The sequence below is a fragment of the Hyla sarda genome, chromosome 2, assembly GCF_029499605.1.
Source record: "Hyla sarda isolate aHylSar1 chromosome 2, aHylSar1.hap1, whole genome shotgun sequence".
Lineage (NCBI taxonomy): Eukaryota > Metazoa > Chordata > Amphibia > Anura > Hylidae > Hyla > Hyla sarda.
The window spans coordinates 430,670,207-430,687,312 of NC_079190.1; the positions used below are offsets into that span (position 1 = coordinate 430,670,207).

General features: G+C 41.0%; 1 protein-coding gene across 16 annotated transcripts in view; it reads left to right on the forward strand.

Moving 5' to 3' along the window:
- FAM222B (family with sequence similarity 222 member B) overlaps positions 1–12,786 on the forward strand; it is a 204,875-nt gene extending 192,089 nt beyond the window's left edge. For 7 of the 16 annotated variants that reach the window (XM_056559075.1, XM_056559066.1, XM_056559068.1 and 4 more), the window contains one exon: positions 12,156–12,781. In XM_056559075.1, coding sequence (XP_056415050.1) covers positions 12,156–12,255 — 100 coding nt within the window. In that variant the 3' untranslated portion in view covers positions 12,256–12,781. Of the gene's footprint in view, positions 1–11,426; positions 11,725–11,911; positions 12,048–12,155 lie in introns of those variants that run through there. The other 9 variants (XM_056559074.1, XM_056559073.1, XM_056559072.1 and 6 more) reach the window with 9 other exon arrangements.
- The last annotated feature ends 4,320 nt before the right edge of the window (positions 12,787–17,106 follow it).

Below are 17,106 nucleotides of genomic sequence, written 5' to 3' on the forward strand. Positions count from 1 at the left end.
TTTTCTTTTAAATCAACTGGTGCCAGAAAGTTAAACATATTTGTAAATTACTTCTATTAAAAAAAATCCTAATCCTTCCAGTACTACTTAGCTGCTAAATGCTACAGAGGAAATTCCTTTCTTTTTTGGAACACTGATGACATCATGAGCACAGTGCTCTCTGATGACATCTCTGTCCATTTTAGCAACCGTGCATAGCAGTTGTATGTTAAGGTCAGCATTGTGGCTTAGTGGTTTGCACTGCTGCCTTGCAGCGCTGGGGTTTTGGGTTCAAATCCCACTAAGGACAACAATAAATAAAGACTTATTATTATTATAATAACGTCAGCAGAGAGAACTGTGCTCGTGATGTCATCAGAGAGCATTCCAAAAAGAAAAGAATTTCCTCTGTAGTATTCAGCAGCTAATTAGTACAGGAAGGATTAAGATTTTTTTTAATAGTAGTAATGTAAAAATCTGTTTAACTTTCCGGAGCCAGTTGATTTAAAAGAAAAAAGGTTTTCACCGGAGTACCCCTTTAAGAGCATTCCTGGCGCTTTTAGCTATGAATGACAGCTCAAGTCTCCTGATTGGACTCGGCACTTTCGGGGCAGGATCTTAAACTGCTTTTGTCTTGGTCATCTAGGTTGCATGGCGGAGATATCAGGTATGTATGGACTCCTTGACCTCTGTATGAGTGTTTTTGGTAAGCTCAGACTTGCTGACAGGTCTGCTTTTAACATTTTCCTGGCTGTTTGCAGCAAAAAATTGGGGTATAATGCATATTGTGAAGTCCCAAGACTTAAAGGGATACTCCCGTGGAAATATATATATATTTTTTTTAATCAACTGGTGCCAGAATGTTACAGATTTGTAAATTACTCCTATTAAAAAAATCTTAATCTTTCCAGTACTTATTAACTGCTGAATACTACAGAGGAAATGGTTTTCTTTTTGGAACACAGTGCTCTCTGCTGACATCATGTCCACAGTGCTCTCTGCTGACATCATGTCCACAGTGCTCTCTGCTGACATCTCTGTCCATTTTAGGAACTGTCCAGAGCAGCATGTGTTTGTTATGGGAATTTTCTCTTACTCTGGACAGTTGTTAAAGGAGATGTCGGGCGCAGACTTTTTCTATTCCTTCCTGCCCGGGCTGCAAAAAGACAAAACAAACTTTCACTTACCTCCATATGTTCCCCTGGAGCTCCGCAACAGCTGATCAGTTGGCCGGACTGTTTACTTCCTACTTCCTTTAGCCCCGTACGTCACACGGCGCTTCAGCCTATCACCGGACATTGCTGCGGCCGGTGATAGGCTGAAGCGCTGTGTGACATACCAGGCTAAAGGAAGTAGGAAGCAGACAGCCCGACCGATCAGCTGTTGCGGAGCTCTGGGGGAACATATGGAGGTAAGTGAAAGTTTGTTTTGTCTTTTTTTGCAGCCCGGGCAGGACGGAATAGGAATAAGTCTGCGCCCGACATCTCCTTTAAAATGGACAGAGATGTCAGCAGGGAGCTCTGTGTTCCAAAAAGGAAACCATTTCCTCTGTAGTATTCAGCAGCTAATAAGTACTGGAAGGATTAAGATTTAATAGAAGTAATTTACAAATCTGTTTAACTTTCTGGCACCAGTTGATTTAAAAAAAAATTTTTTTCCACGGGAGTACCCCTTTAATACAGTACGATATACGCTTCCCCTTGCGGTGGCTGCTTACACATTGGCACAGATTTATCAAATTGTGTGAGAGAGAATAAACGGAGAGGTTTTCCCACAGCGACCAATCACAGCTCAGCTAATGGGCTCTGGTAAAGTGAAAGCTGAGCTGTGATTGGTTGCTGTGGGAAAAGCACAAAGCTTGATAAATATGGGCAATTATCTTTTAAATCTGTTGCATAAAAAGTAATCCAACTGCTGTAAAGAAATGGATTGATCAGAGCATGGAGTGAAAAGATGGGCGTTCATAGCCTACCCCCTACATTTACCCTGTCCTTCATTACACCGGATTATAGTGGATACACAGGCGGTGCTCATTTGTTTCTATAGCAATACAATATATAAAACAGTATATCCTTAAAGGGCTACTCTGCTGAAAACATCTTATCCCGTATGCAAAGGTATAGGTGATATGGTGTTGAATCGCGGCGGGGGAGGGGGGGAGGGTCCCGCCGCTGGGGACCCCCTGCGATCTCTGCTGCGTTACCCCTCCGCTCCATGCCCGATGACTGGCGATGCCAGCTGCCACACCGCCTCCATTCACGTCTGTGGGAGGAGGCGTAGAGCTATGCACTAGCGGTCACACCCCCTCCCATAGACATAAATGGAGGTGGCGTGAGGTCATAAAGGTGGAACCTGAAAGCTTTCGTGTTCCAGACGCCGCCGCTGCCGGTCTGGAGATCGCTGAGGTCCCGCCGCTTGGATAGGGGATAAGATATTTTCAGCAGAGTACCCCTTTAAGTAGCAGTCTCTTATCTGCCTTTTGGACCAGCACCCTCACAATGGGCTCTTGTTTTAGGATTGATTGACCCAGTAGGTGGGTTTCTAAACCTTTTTAGTACACTGCATCATTCTTTTAAGCGATGTAAGATAATAATCAGGGAACGTGTTAGACTTAACGTGACATTACAACATACCTGCTAAGACTTTATTGTGGCCGCTAGTGGCTGAACTACCATTTGTATTACACTGTCTACAATTGATGCAGCTGGTTTATGCATATCGACGTGGCGGTGTCTCGTTATGAATTGTGATCTATTTTTCTTTAAGCACTTACATTTTTTTTCTACATTAAGGTGTTCTGTAATGCCTGCCATCATAAGATTGTATTCAGAGGTGGCAGGTTTGTTTCCAAAACTTGTGCACTTGAATCACTTCCATTGATCTGTATAGAATAGTCATACAATTTTTTTTTTTTTTTTTTTTTTTTTTTTTGCAAGGAATCTGCTTTGTGAATATTCTCACAGGGTCAGTTCACATGCCCTTATTTTTTATTTTTTTTTGCTGCAGATTTTGCTACCCATTGAAGTCTATGGGCGGCAAAATCTGCTGCAGCAGAGAGAAGTATGTGTGACCCTTAGGCTATGTTCACACGCGTGAATGTCTGCATGGAAAATTTCCGTGTGGGTATTCCCTGACAGCTGAGAGACTGGTTAATAGAAACCACCCCACTCATGTTGTGAGGCATTATATACCTAGCAGCCAATGGATTTATAGTTGTTTATCTCAGTTTGATTGGCTCCTCTCCGAGCAGACAAGTGAAGAAAACCAATTGGTAGCTGTCAGGCAGTCACATTCCACCAGCTTTATAAGTCAGATTTCTAGAAATTAAAATTTAGAGAACCTTTTCAATTACCCTGGTGGTTGCATTTTTTTATGGCTTACATGTAAACAATTTTATAGAATAGTGGTGCAGATGATATTTTGTGTTCTTGGGCCTTTTTAGGGCACATTCACTCCCCATTTTGTGCCTCTGAGGGCTGGATCCAACAGGAGAATCTTAAAGTGTACTATAAACAAAAACTTTTTATATAATGTAGATAACACCATTATATGTATGTTTGTAATATACATTGATTTAAAAATATGTATATTTTTCCCTGCAGCTATTGTCTGTGTGTCTCTAGGAGTCCAAATACAGGAAGTGAGGGTGGACAAGCAGGGCTCTGTGCAGTGAGACTGACATGCTACGGGCTCATACATCAGGATGATTGACAAGCCAGGATCCCGCACAGATCCCTGCTTGTCCTGTCCTCACCTCCTGTATTTGGACTCCTCACAGGCAATAGCTGCAGGGACAGCACTTTTTCGCCCATAAATACACACACTTTTTAACCAATGTATTTTACAAATATACATATAATTGTATTATCTACATTATATGAAAAGTGTTTGACGACAGGCACAGGGTACAATACATGCTGCCGCGGGCATCCGATCATCCTCATCCCTCACCTGCCTCTGCTGCCTTCCTCGGGTCTTCTGCTCTGATCTGCGATAGAGCAGACGAGCAGAAGATTGCCGATAATACTGATCAGTGCTATGCCCTATGCATAGGGGTCATAAGTGTAAAAAATAAAAGGACAAAAATGTGAAAAATCCTCTACCCCAATAAAATGTATATTGTCCCTTTTTTTTCCATTTTGCCACCAAAAGTGTAAAAAAAAAAAAAATGTAATAAACACGTTTGGTATCGCCTTGTGCGTAAACGTCTGAACTTTCAAAATATGTTAATGATCCTGTACAGTGAACGGCGTAAACGTAAAAAAGTCCAAAAACGTTGCTTTATTGTCACATCATATTCCAAAGAAATTAATAAAAAATGTACTATAGGTTTTATATATGCAAATATGGTACCAATAAAAAGTACACATCATGGCGCAAAAAATGAGCCCTAATACCGCCGCTTATGTACAGAAAAATTGAAAAGTTATAGGTTGTCAAAACAGAGGGATTTTAAATGTACTAATTTGGTTAAAAAGCTTGAGATTTTTTTAAAGCGGTACAATAATAGAAAAGTATGAAATCATGGGTATCCTTTTAATCAAATCACTAAGGTTTTCACAGAAGGTGAATAGTTAGCTCGCTTAAAACTTAACTTTTAATAGTATTTAGTAACAAGATAAATAGTCCTCAAAATACAAAAATAATTGTAAATAAGTATAGGTGAAGATGAGCTCAGATAATTGGTATATGGCTCAAAACTTCCCCTATTAGAACACAAACTCCTACAAAGAGTAAACTATGTAAATATACACAAAAATACAATGTTAAATCCCGACGCGTTTCCCCCCCTCTCCCCCCCCTTCCAAAATAGATAGTGTGGGGTTCATCAGGGGATAGATATGTAGGAAAGTTAACAAAGCTATGCAGCTGTGATACAAAAAAATGCCAGTTAGAGTGGAATATAGGATGTAAGGTCCAATAGGGACCACTCACTCAGACCCTCAAGTACCGTCCTTGTAAAGGGATGAATGCCCTGGGTGGCCGTATGATGACGGCTAGTCCCCTGCTGCTGCCAGGAGGGGACTAGCCGTCATCATACGGCCACCCAGGGCATTCATCCCTTTACAAGGACGGTACTTGAGGGTCTGAGTGAGTGGTCCCTATTGGACCTTACATCCTATATTCCACACGAACTGGCATTTTTTTGTATCACAGCTGCATAGCTTTGTTAACTTTCTTTCCTACATATCTATCCCCTGATGAACCCAACATTACTCCACACTATCTATTTTGGAGGGGGGGGGGGGGCGCGTCAGGATTAATAACATTGTATTTTTGTGTATATTTACATAGTTTACTCTTTGTAGGAGTTTGTGTTCTACTAGGGGAAGTTTTGAGCCATATACCAATTATCTGAGCTCATCTTCACCTATACTTTTTTACTATTTTGAGGAATATTTATCTTATTACTAAATACTATTAAAAGTTAAGTATCCTTTTAATCGTATTGTCCCACAGAATAAAGAAAACCTTTTTCCTCCTCTCCTTCTGAAAATCGTGACGCTTATATTTTCATCCACAGACTAGTATGAGGGCTTGTTTTTTGTAATTACATCACTAATTTTACCATAAAATGTATGGCGCAACCCAAAAAATACTATTTGTGTGGGGAAATTAAAAAGAAAACAGCAATTTAGCAAATTTTGAAAAGTTCATGCTGTACAATTTTCGGTAAAAATTACCTGTTTATTCTGTGGGCCAATACGATTAAAATGATGCCCATGATTACATACTTTTCTATTACTGTGATGCTTAAAAAAAAAAGTGCAAACGTTTTTAACCAAGTTTGTAAATTTAAAGTCCCACTATACTGATGGCAGTACGAGGGCAAATTTTTTGCGTAGTGGTCTGTACTTTTATTGATACCACATTTGTGTGTAGAAAACTTTTCATATTTTATTTTTTGACAAAAAGCAATTTTAGATTTTTTTTTCTTTACATTCAAGCTGTTCACCGTACGGGATCATTAACATATTAACATAACATTTTTATAATTTTTTTTACTCCTTTTGGGGGGTGAAATGGGACATCTTACTTTTTTTTTTATTGGGGGAGGGGATTTTTCAAATGTTTTACTTTTTAAACTTTTTTTTATAAACTTTTTTTTATAAACTTTTTTTTTACACTTTAATAGGCCCCATCAGTAAATTGCTAATACTGATCAGTGTTATGGGCTATCGTCTGCTCGATCTCAGACCAGAGAAGAAGCCTGGAAGGCAGCGGAGGCAGTCCGTGCCGTGGGCGATCGGATCAGCATAAAATGTAGCTGCGCTGCCGAAGATGCCGTGATCTGTATTGATCACGGCATCTGAGGGGTTAATGGCAGACGTCCTTGCGATCGCGGATGTCTGCCATTACCGGCGGGTCCCTGGCTGCTTTTAGCAGCCGTGATTTGCCGCACATGACCCGATCATTGCTCCGATGCTGGCAGTCATGTACAGGATGTAAATGTAAGTCATGGTGCGCTTTTTTTTTTTTTAATCAACTGGTGCCAGAAAGTTAAACAGATTTGTAAATTACTTTTATTTAAAAAATCAGCTGCTGTATGATCAACAGGAAGTTCTTGAATTTCCTTTCTGTCTGGCCACAGTGCTCTCTGCTGACACCTCTCTCCATTTTAGGAGCTGTCCAGAGTAGGTGAGAATCCACATAGAAAACCTATGCTGCTCTGGACAATTCCTGAAATGGACAGAGGTGTCAGCAGAGAGCACTGTGGTCAGACAGAAAGGAAATTAAAAAAGGGAACTTCCTGTGGATCATACAGCAGCTAAGTCCTGGAAGGATAACTATTTTTTAATAGAAGTAATTTAGAAATTTTCTCCACTGTTACTCCTGTAATATGATGTTGCAGTGAGAGGCTTGTTTTTGTCCCGATAAATTTTAGTAAAATGATAACACTCTGTTAAAGAGAAATTTACTACTAGTTTACCCCCAGTAAACTCAATACACAGGTGCTGATGAACCGGATTAAAATGGTGTATAACTTACCCGGATTGGTGCTACTGTTCTGGAGATATAGGGTGTATTAGCCTCCATTACTAATATGTTAATGTTGTTCCTTGCACAATGGAGGCAGGAACCGACATACTCAGCTTCCCTGCCTCCCTTTCTCCACCTTGTAAATAGTTATGGACTCCTTCTGGCCATGTGAGCTGAAGGAGGCCGACATATAAAAGCAGAGAGCGTGGAGGTATTGATGCTGGGTCCTGCCTTCATTGCGCAAAGGGTGACATCAATATATTGGCAACAGAGGCTACGTTTTCCTTCAAAATCATTGAGGTCTGTTGTTCTGGGGTTTGTTTTTTTTCGTTTTTTTTTTTTTTCCTCCTCCAATTCCTTTCCACCTAAATGCAGAAATTGTATGGAAAAGCAAAAAGACTTGTTCACACCTGCATGTGGAGGCTACAAATTGTTGCATTCTAGCTTAGCTGGTGCTATAAATATCAATACGGCAGATTGGTCATGTGATCCCAATGAACAATCAGAAAATGACACGCTGTAATGGGTAGACAGGATGTTGATCTCCTGTGTGGATGACTTCTGGTGAACTACATGATTACATCACCTATCCGATCCCAGTAGGCAGCTCCCAGACCCCTCCTCACCCAGCTCCACTCTTATTGTTCTTTCGTTAATACCTATGCATAGAGTGCTGCTAAAGACATGTCTGACCTCTATAGGAGACCAAGTGAGCAGTGATCTAGTAGGTGAGTCTGTACAGTGAGTAGCTGCAGAGTAATACAACTCCCTTAATCATACTGCCTGTCTCTAGTGTCCTGAAATATGAAGCCTAACTCTGAACTCACAATAGAATATCACGTAAGGGACTTCTTTTCTGTATTTAGCTATGACAAATCTTACTGCACTTAGATATGACAAAGCTAATGTAGTGATGAGTGTTTACTCTTCAAAGCCAGAGGGGACATGGAAAAACATAAGCTGCATTAGGGAAGCAGAAGATGGTGGTAGGCACACTATCCATGCAATATCAATTAAAACAGATATACACAGGGACTTCCTAGATTATTCACTAATAGTCTCTTCTGCACTATATAAGAAACAATGTCCTGCCTGGTAAGGAGTTGAACAGTCAGACTTTGCTGGAAATCTGCTGTAGTTGAGTGTTGGCCAGCCTCGTTGTTAGGAAGGCGATTTTATTTTTACCTTTTTGGGGACATAAAAGGGTACTTTGGCAGAGGGTTTAAAGAGAATTACATCAAACAGTGATACTGGAGGCTCCAATGGGAATTTTCTTTCTCTACGGCTGGAGTACCTTATTAAACAAGGAAAACACACACTCGTAGATTTGTCACTCCTTAGCAATCTTGTATCTGGACATTGCTTCCGCTGCTGACTGCAATAGGAAGCAAAAGAATGTTATCTGGGAAAGGGAAAATAAATACTTCTCCTTGCTCCCAGCACCACATTTGCATCTCAGAAGAATAAAGGGGGGGGGGGGGGGAATGCTGCATCGGGATCTAGAGGCTGCCATGCATTTTGTGAGCTGCAAACACTGAGCCGTCCCATTTTCTGCAGATTTGTAGGAGTCTCCGAAAGGGAACACCCCACTACTAGATGTTTATGGCATAAACTATCAATGTGCCATAAATATCTCCTATATGGCTATTCAGTTATATTGCCTGTACATCCGATTTTTGAAGGCAGCACCTACCATTCCAGCTTTACAAAAAAAAAAGGTCAGGAGGAGGAATGGGTGTTTTTGTAAACCCTCTTCATGTGGTCAAAAGTCACTGTTTCAAAGTTAATAAAGCAGCCAGTGCCCAAAGAATAAAAAAGCATTCTGATGCTGGAAGGGTCTGTTGGGCTCATTAGGCAACATTTGAAGACCTGCCTGGATTGGCTATCCTATAATAGATTCTTTATTTTTAGAGCTTTTTTGTATTTTTATTTTTTCTGTTCACAACATGAACAAACACTCTGTTCGTGTTTCCCAACCAGCCTGCCTCCAGCCGTTCCAAAACTAAAACTTCAAGCATGTCCGGACTGCCAAAGGCTGAGACTGCTCCACCCTTATTGTTCTTCTGTATGTCCCCATGCATAGAATGCTGCTAAAGATAAAAATGCCAGTGAGCAGTAATATAGTAGGTGAATCTATATACAATGAGTTGCTTTCTTGTACAGATTGTCTAGTGCAGTTTTTCCCAACCATTGTGCCTCCAGCTGTTGCTAAACTAAAACTCCCAGCATGTTGAGGAGGACTGGTTGGGGAAATGCCACTCTGATAACTAATAATTTTGTAGTATATCTTTTTAATGGGGTTGTTTAACAAAGAATTTGACATGGTGGGAATTCACCTTAGGGATGGGCATGTGCAGATGTACATAGGTGTAGTTTGGCCATATACATATATTTTCCTTTAAAAACATTTATTTACTGGATGCTTCGTCCATTTTTTTTTTCACTTGTGGGCTTTTATGTGAAATAGATCCTCAGAAGTTGGCCATTTCCAGGACTATGGTGTAGATTGACTGTTCGTGCCATTTTGAGCCCAACATTTTTGTTTACATTAGAAGCTTGTTCCTCTTCTTGCTGGTCTCAAAGCTCCTGGAAGACGAATGAGTGTGTACAAGACACTGTGAAGTCCTCCTGCAGTGCGTGCTCTGCAGCAACCAAAGGGTTACATTATGAATACTAGTGAAACGACGCAGGGCTGAATTCTGTATGTGTAGATATATAACGTAAGTCACAAGTCAACTGTGAAAATGTATATACAAGTTTTTTTTTTCCTTTTCATTAGTATTTTTCCTTTAACATTTTTGATCTCTAACCAATAGTTTTTACCCATACTCCACTGTACAGAACTGATTTTGCATTCTTTTTATTTATGTATTTATAATCCTGTTACCCATCGTCTGTATTAAATGCGACTTCACCCAGAATTATGTAGCCTATCTTCTAAAGAATTGGGTTTGGAAGGTAGACTACAAGGAGGCATTTACTACAGTGGGATATCTCAGTACACACAGTGGATGCCACCATTTTGTGCCTCAACGATAGTCATCACATCACTGGAAAAGTTATTTCAGAGTTATGAAGCCTTCCATGCCTCCCATTGGTCGCTTTGTAATGATGGCAATTGCTGGATCCTAGTGATGGTTTTGCCTAGAGATGGACAGATGTCAGGAGCCAGGTAGATTCTGCGCTTAAAAATTGCTGCTTGTGCCCAACTGGGTTGTTTTCTATAGATGTCTGATAGTTGCAATCACCTGGTCACTTTAAATAAGACCCATCATGCTCCTGAAGTGGTCTTGACTCTCAGTCTACAGTCATTTGTCTACTCCTGGCTTAGCCCATGAAGTTGTTGCATCGAACTTAACTAATCTATTCAACAATATTGGTGTACATCCCATATTAGTTTGTGGAAACGAGTCTTTTGGTGGTGGTTTGTGGTTTACATTGTAATGCCACCTTATGTATTTCATTGCTGCTGGACAGCCTTTACTACTTGTTGGCTTCTTCTTAAACCCTGTGATAGAATGAATTTGAGCACTGTCTGGCGCTTTTTACTTCATCGTACAGCGAAGGTATTGGAGAAAGATTGAATATAATGATCACAACGAAGTTTGATGAATATTAAACATGGGGAGGGAGAAAATGTAATACTTTCTATGTACACTGGCTAAAAGTTTAATGCTATACTACTGTAATTAAGTGTAATATTTCTGTACGAATGTTGCTTGTTAGTGTGGGTTTGAGTAGACAAGTATGAGTGAACCCACTGCCGTCACTGGCTGCGCCCTTCACAGACCTTCAGATAGACAAACAAAGCCTTAAGTATTTGCCTCTATAGATTTTTTTTTTTCTTTTTTGATTCTAAGTAGCCCTGTTTTTATTCTCCCACATATTCTAATAGTCACGCAATTATGATCGATTCCAGTCACTCATTCGCTTAGCAGAATTTCTTGGTCCAGATGGTCTTGTAAAGCACCCAGGAGAAGTCAGCTGTGTTCTTAGCCTCCCAAGTTATCAAACCCTAAGGATTTAATTGTGTTACCATTTCCTGTATATTTGTTAAAGGAACAGAATGACTAAAAGTGATTGTGTTGTGCCTACAGTAGGTTCTGCGGGGGCGGGGCATTGCACCAGATTCAAAGAACACCAAAGAGAAATCATCTGTCATGCTCCGCCCCTTCAGTTCTTGTGTTAGGTATAAGGAATATCCGTTTTGCACTGTTTTTAATCAAGGGCTCATTTTGCATAAGAATTTAAAGTTGTGTGTGTTTTTGTCCCCCCCCCTCTTCTGTAATTGTTTAGTGGTGGAAATGTTATTCTCTCTTTTTAAAAGGAGAGGGAAAAGCTATTACTTTTTTGAATTGTTTTCCTTTCCAATTTCCGGACAAGCAATACATAACCCACTATTAATTTTAAAGTTATGTAAATTGAGCCCAAGGCAAACAACATGGCTGCCTCTTTATCCTATATAGGGGTTGGCTCTGCTGCGACTTTCTGGACAAAGGAGTTGAAGCATTATATGATCCAAAGTATCAGGAATAGCGATACTTTGCTCAGAACAGGTTAAACATGTTTGTAGTTCTTTATTTATTTTTTTCTTATGGCTGCAAAGGGCACAGCTTATGAAAAGAACCAACTAATGTATCTCGTGTTTTATTTCTAGATTTGAGCTATACAAATAATTTGGACCAAAACGGGATGGGGCGATAACAAAACAACACTAGCTGATAAGGCATGTTCATTGCTGCTTTACCCTGTGTCCCGTGACTGGTATTAGATTTAATTGTTTACCTTTATTTTTTTTTTATTTTTTTTTTTTTATTTTTTTTATAATCCTTTTTTTTTATTTTTTTTTTTTTTATTTTTTTTTTTTTCACATAGAACTGTCTAGTTAAAGACCTACAACCCCTGGCAACTTGAAACCATAAAAACAGTGTCTCTTTTTGTTCCATTTAAGAATGAAGGCCAGTCCACAGAACTACTTTTCAGTTTTAGCATGTTTGAAAACCTAACATCTGTAGAAAAAAAGGCAAAATTATATTAAAAAAAAAAAAAAATAGAAAAAAGTACAAGTTTTGAAGTGACGTTCATAGGTGGGTAGAAATTCTTAAATTTGTTAATAGTAGAGGGGGGGGGGTAGTTTTTTTTTTTTTTTTTTTTATGTAGGTCTAACTAATTTTTCTTTTCCCCCCTGAATGTAGCTGTTTCTATTTTTTATTTCCAGATACCTTCCTTGACAAGAGCAAGGACCCTGCTTTATTTAATATTTGTACTAGCTTATTGAAAGGTGTTCTGAATTAACTTTTCCCGTGCCAGAGTGCTGCTATTGGTCTTCATCCTGGCAAAGGCTAATGGCAGAATATCCATAGCACAGTAACAAACTTTGGACTAAAACATTACGTGCTGGCTGGCGTTGCCTTATATTTAAAAACAAAGACGAAAATGTAAAAAAAATGCAAGTAATGTAAACATGCCTATGTTCTGCCAAATAACAACGAGAAATGAAGTTCTAATTTATTATTTCAAAATGGTGTCATGAGTAGTCACTTTCCAGTGCTGGAAAACCTTAATGTGAGACTGAGGCTGTCATGTCATGCAATATTCCCCAAACATGTTACCTCCCAGAAGCCACGGTTTCCTCCTCCTTCATTCCATACCTTGCCTGGGCCCTGACTTTTAAAGTGATATCCTGTTATGTTGGACCCTGTAAGCTGTATTTTACATCCAAATACAAACCGCCTCCTCTAATAAAAAATTGGAATCCTTAACTTGTGTTTTACCTGCTTTGTGGGTTGTTCGTTGGTGTGTTTTCTGGTGGGTGGTTGGATAGTGGCTGGACTGGATTTTATACCAGTTTGTTTAAAAAAGCTCACTTTGAAATCTTGTATAAGGGTAGGGTCACATGCGTGTTTCACGTTGCGAATGCGCCAAAGGCAGTCACATAGGCGAGCTGCTTGCTATGGCTGGGTGGCTCTGTGGCTGCTTGTAGCTGTGAGCGGACACACACGGAGCTATGAAGCCGCAGCAGGGAACTCACACTTGTGACTACTGTGGGTGCATCCGCAGCATTAAATACACTGCGAATGCATGTGACCCTACCCTTAGGGTCTCTTGACATGTACAGTATCTGGCGCAGGATTTGAAGCTGGCGATTTAAAACTGTTCTGTAATCTAGTTAACGGTGAACTCTGTAGCATAAAATCTGCAGCTTTAAACCCTGCATGTCAAATATGCACAGGAAACTGTACGTGTGAATAGACCCGAAGAGTACTGTATGTCTAACTCGGGAGGAGCCAGGGAGAACAAACCTCACTTATTTTTAAAGGGGTACTCCACCCCTAGACATCTTATCCCCTATCCAAAGGATAGGGGATAAGATGTCTGATTGCGGTGGTCCCACCGCTGGGGACCCCCGCAATATAGCACGCAGCACCCACCTGTTACTGCTTCGGAAGCGCTGGAGGGTCTGGCTCCCGACCACGGGGACGGAAGATCATGACGTCACGACTCCGCTCCGTGTGACTTCACATCCCGTCCCCTCAATGCAAGTCTATGGGAGGGGGCGCTTCTGGTGCAGTAACAGGTGGGTGCTGCGTGCTATATTGCGGGGGTCCCGCTGCTGGATAGGGGATAAGATGTCTAGGGGTGGAGTACCCATTTAACTTTTATAGGGTATAGACCGGTTTTGCTAAATCTCCCCCAATGTCATTGTTGTGTAACACATTTACCATTGCTTAACACAAGTTATTATTGGGACCCATTTTTAACATGTGCCCTTGTTATATATTTGTTGTCCTCTTCAGCTGGTTAAATGTACACTTGGCTTTACAAGTATCTCAGGGGCGTAGGCATTGTACTCTAGTCTGCTCAATATTCTGAATACTATGAATAGTCCCTGGCCCTATCCTAAATGAAGGATAGCCTTATGCCTATCCCACGCATGTTTAACCCGATAACGACCACGGACGAGTATAGACGTCCAGGTTGGCGGCCGTTCCCGCACCTGGACGTCTATACTCGTCCATTCTTCTCGTGGGTGCTGCCCAGTGCACCCACGAGATCGCGGCAGGGACTCGGCTGTATCACACAGACGGGACCCTGCTGCACTGCCAGGACCGAAGTAAACTTCGGTCCCGGCAGTTTTAACCCTTACAGCCGCGGTCGGAAGTGATCGCGGGCTGTAAGTGTTATGACAGAGGGAGGGAGCTCCCTCTGTCACTCCTGCAGCACCCCGCATCGCGATGCGGGGTGCTGTGTGTGTCCGCGGCTGGCCGGGACCTGCCGCACTGCCGGGAGTGAAGTTCACTTCACTCCCGGCAGTTTAACCCTTACAGCCGCGGTCTGAAGTGACCGCGCGCTGTAAGGAGTTCTGAAAGAGGGAGGGGGCTCCCTCTGTCTCCTCTGCAGCACCCCGCAGTGCGATCGCGGGGTGCTGCTGCATACCTGGGCAGCCGGGGGTCCTACAAAGACCCCCAGGTCTGCCCTGGGTATTGCCTGAAAGGACGTGCCAGAGGCACGTCCTAATATGCTGCCTGCTAGTGAAAACTGGCAGGCAGCATATAACTGCAATGCTTTGGAATACTAAGTATTCCAAAGCATTAAAAAGTGTAAAAATAAATAAATTAATAAAATAAGTGTAAAAATAAATAAAAATGTAATAAAAAGTTAATTTTTTTTATATATATATATATATTAAAAATACATTTATTAAATGAATCTAATTAAAAAAAAAGCATAATGTGTAGGATCGCATTGGCGGACATCCCCAGCATGTAATATGCTGCGGATGTCTACCATGTGATCCTACACATTATGCAGCAATCACGGTAATGAGCTCCCTGCTGCGGCTGGGTAGTCCAGTGTGTGTGTCCACTCATAGCGGCGGATTTCCCGCCAGCAGTCATGAGCGGACACACTGAGCTACCCAGCCGCAGCAGTGATGGATATATTCGCCATGAGCGGGTGCTTATTCCCACAACATGGCGGATATATCCATCAGGAGCCTTAACTGTCACAGACAGACGCGTTATACTGCCAGCTGACCAAGGAATAATCAGAGTGGTCCCTGGTGTAGCCAATAACTTGTAGGGGTGCGGTATATAAATGGGGTCACTTGTGTGGGTGGGGGTACTGTTCTGCCCTGAAAGCCAAATGGCGCTCCTCTCCTTCTTAGTCCTACCACGCGGCCAAGGAACCATATATGGCCAAAGCGGGGGTATTTCCGAACATGGGACAAGCAGCTAAATAAAATATAGGGTGCATTTCTTTCAATATCAGAAGTGATGTACAAAAAATATGCCCCCCAAATGATGCATTTGTGAAAAATTGCAAATTTCGAATTTTTAACACTGACTTTGTAATAATTCCTGCCAAAAAACTATGGTGTTAAAATACTCACTGTACCCCCTAGTGAATACCTTGAGGGGTCTAGTTTTTAAAATGGGGTCATTTGGGGGGGTGTTCCTATGCTCTACTACCTTTTTAATTTCTGCAAACCTTGCATAGCACACAAAAAAAATGTACTTTTCAAATTTTCAAAATTTCAAGTTAAATTGCTTCTAACTAATTTTAAAATGTTAATTAAAAACAAAAAAAATTACGTCAAAATAAAGTAGACATCTGAAAGTATAAGTTTCATAAACTATTTGGTCAGTATGTATAAATATATGCACCCTATTAGTGTTAAAATAGCAAAAAATCGTAATTTTTTGTAAAAATTTCATGATTTTTTGCATTATAAAAAAAGCTACAAATGATATCGGCTTACTTTTACTATGTACATGAAGGACGACTTGTGACAAAAAAAACAATGTCAGAATTATCGTGATTGGCAAAACGTTACCAGAGTTATTCTCTAAAGACAGACATCCCCGATTTGAAAAAACAGGCCTGGTCTTTCAGGGGCGTACAGGTTTATTTGGGCTGGTCCTTAAGGGGTTAAACTGAAATGACTGCATTAGCATTTGCCCCTTTTATTTAAAACTGACCAATATTCACAATGGGGGAGATTTATCAAAACCTGTGCAGAGGAAAACTTGCCCAGTTGCCCATAGCAACCAATCAGCTCGCTGCTTTCATTTTTATGAAGGCCTGTGAAAAATGAAAGAAGCGATCTGATTGGTTGCTATGGGCAACTGGGCAATTAAATTGGCAAGTTACAATTATGACAATTTGGCCAACATGGCCTTTTTAAAGAGATTTGCCCTTGTAGTTCTCTTCTGGCTTTACAAAGACCATATTGTTCAAGCTGTTTGAGTTGTATTGTGACAATTTTTAATGGAGTCGTAATTTTTTTTTTTTTAATCTTGTGGACATTAATGTGGTGCCTTGGATTTTGAAAACATGAATTAAACTATTATACCAGCCAAAATTACAATTTTATTGTTTCAAAATATCTGTCTCTAGTTGTAATAATCATGGCATTGTTACATGGTGGGCGATCCTAGTGCTGGGCGGTATATCGGTTCATACCGAATACCGTGTTTTTTCTTTACGATATGAATTTTCCAGCGTCTCTGGGAAGTGTAGTCCGAGCCGCACTGAACTGGCTGTGAGGAGCTGGGAGGGGACTACAACTCCCGGTGGATATGTGACTTCAGGGCAGGCGCGGGAAACTCGAGCAGAACGGCGGAGACATGGAGGAGAGTAGAGATGAGCAAAGTTACAGTGATTCAATTCGTCACGAACTTCTCGGCTCGGCAGTTGCTGAATTTAGCCTGCATAAATTAGTTCAGCTTTCAGGTGCTCCGGTGGGCGGAGAGTCTTCTAGGACTGTATCCACCTTTTCCAGCCCACTGGAGCACCTGAAAGCTGAACTAAGACTAACTTAAGACAGCAACCGCTGAACCGAGAAGTTCCTGACAAATCACATCACTGTAACTTCACTTATCTCTATAAGACACCCACGGATCAGCAGAACAAGTCTGGGAAAGTTTGTACTTAATTGCTTCACAACTCAGCCCACAGAGAGCACAGTAAGCTGGGGAATGAAGCACTTAAGCACATGCTTCTCCCAGCTTTGCTTATCAGTAGGGGTCTGCGCATGGAGACCCCAACTGATAACATTTTTTACACTTTTCATACAATTACAAAGCCAGAAAAAAATGTGGGGCAAAATAAAAAATAAAAAAATGGAATAGCACAATTTTGTAG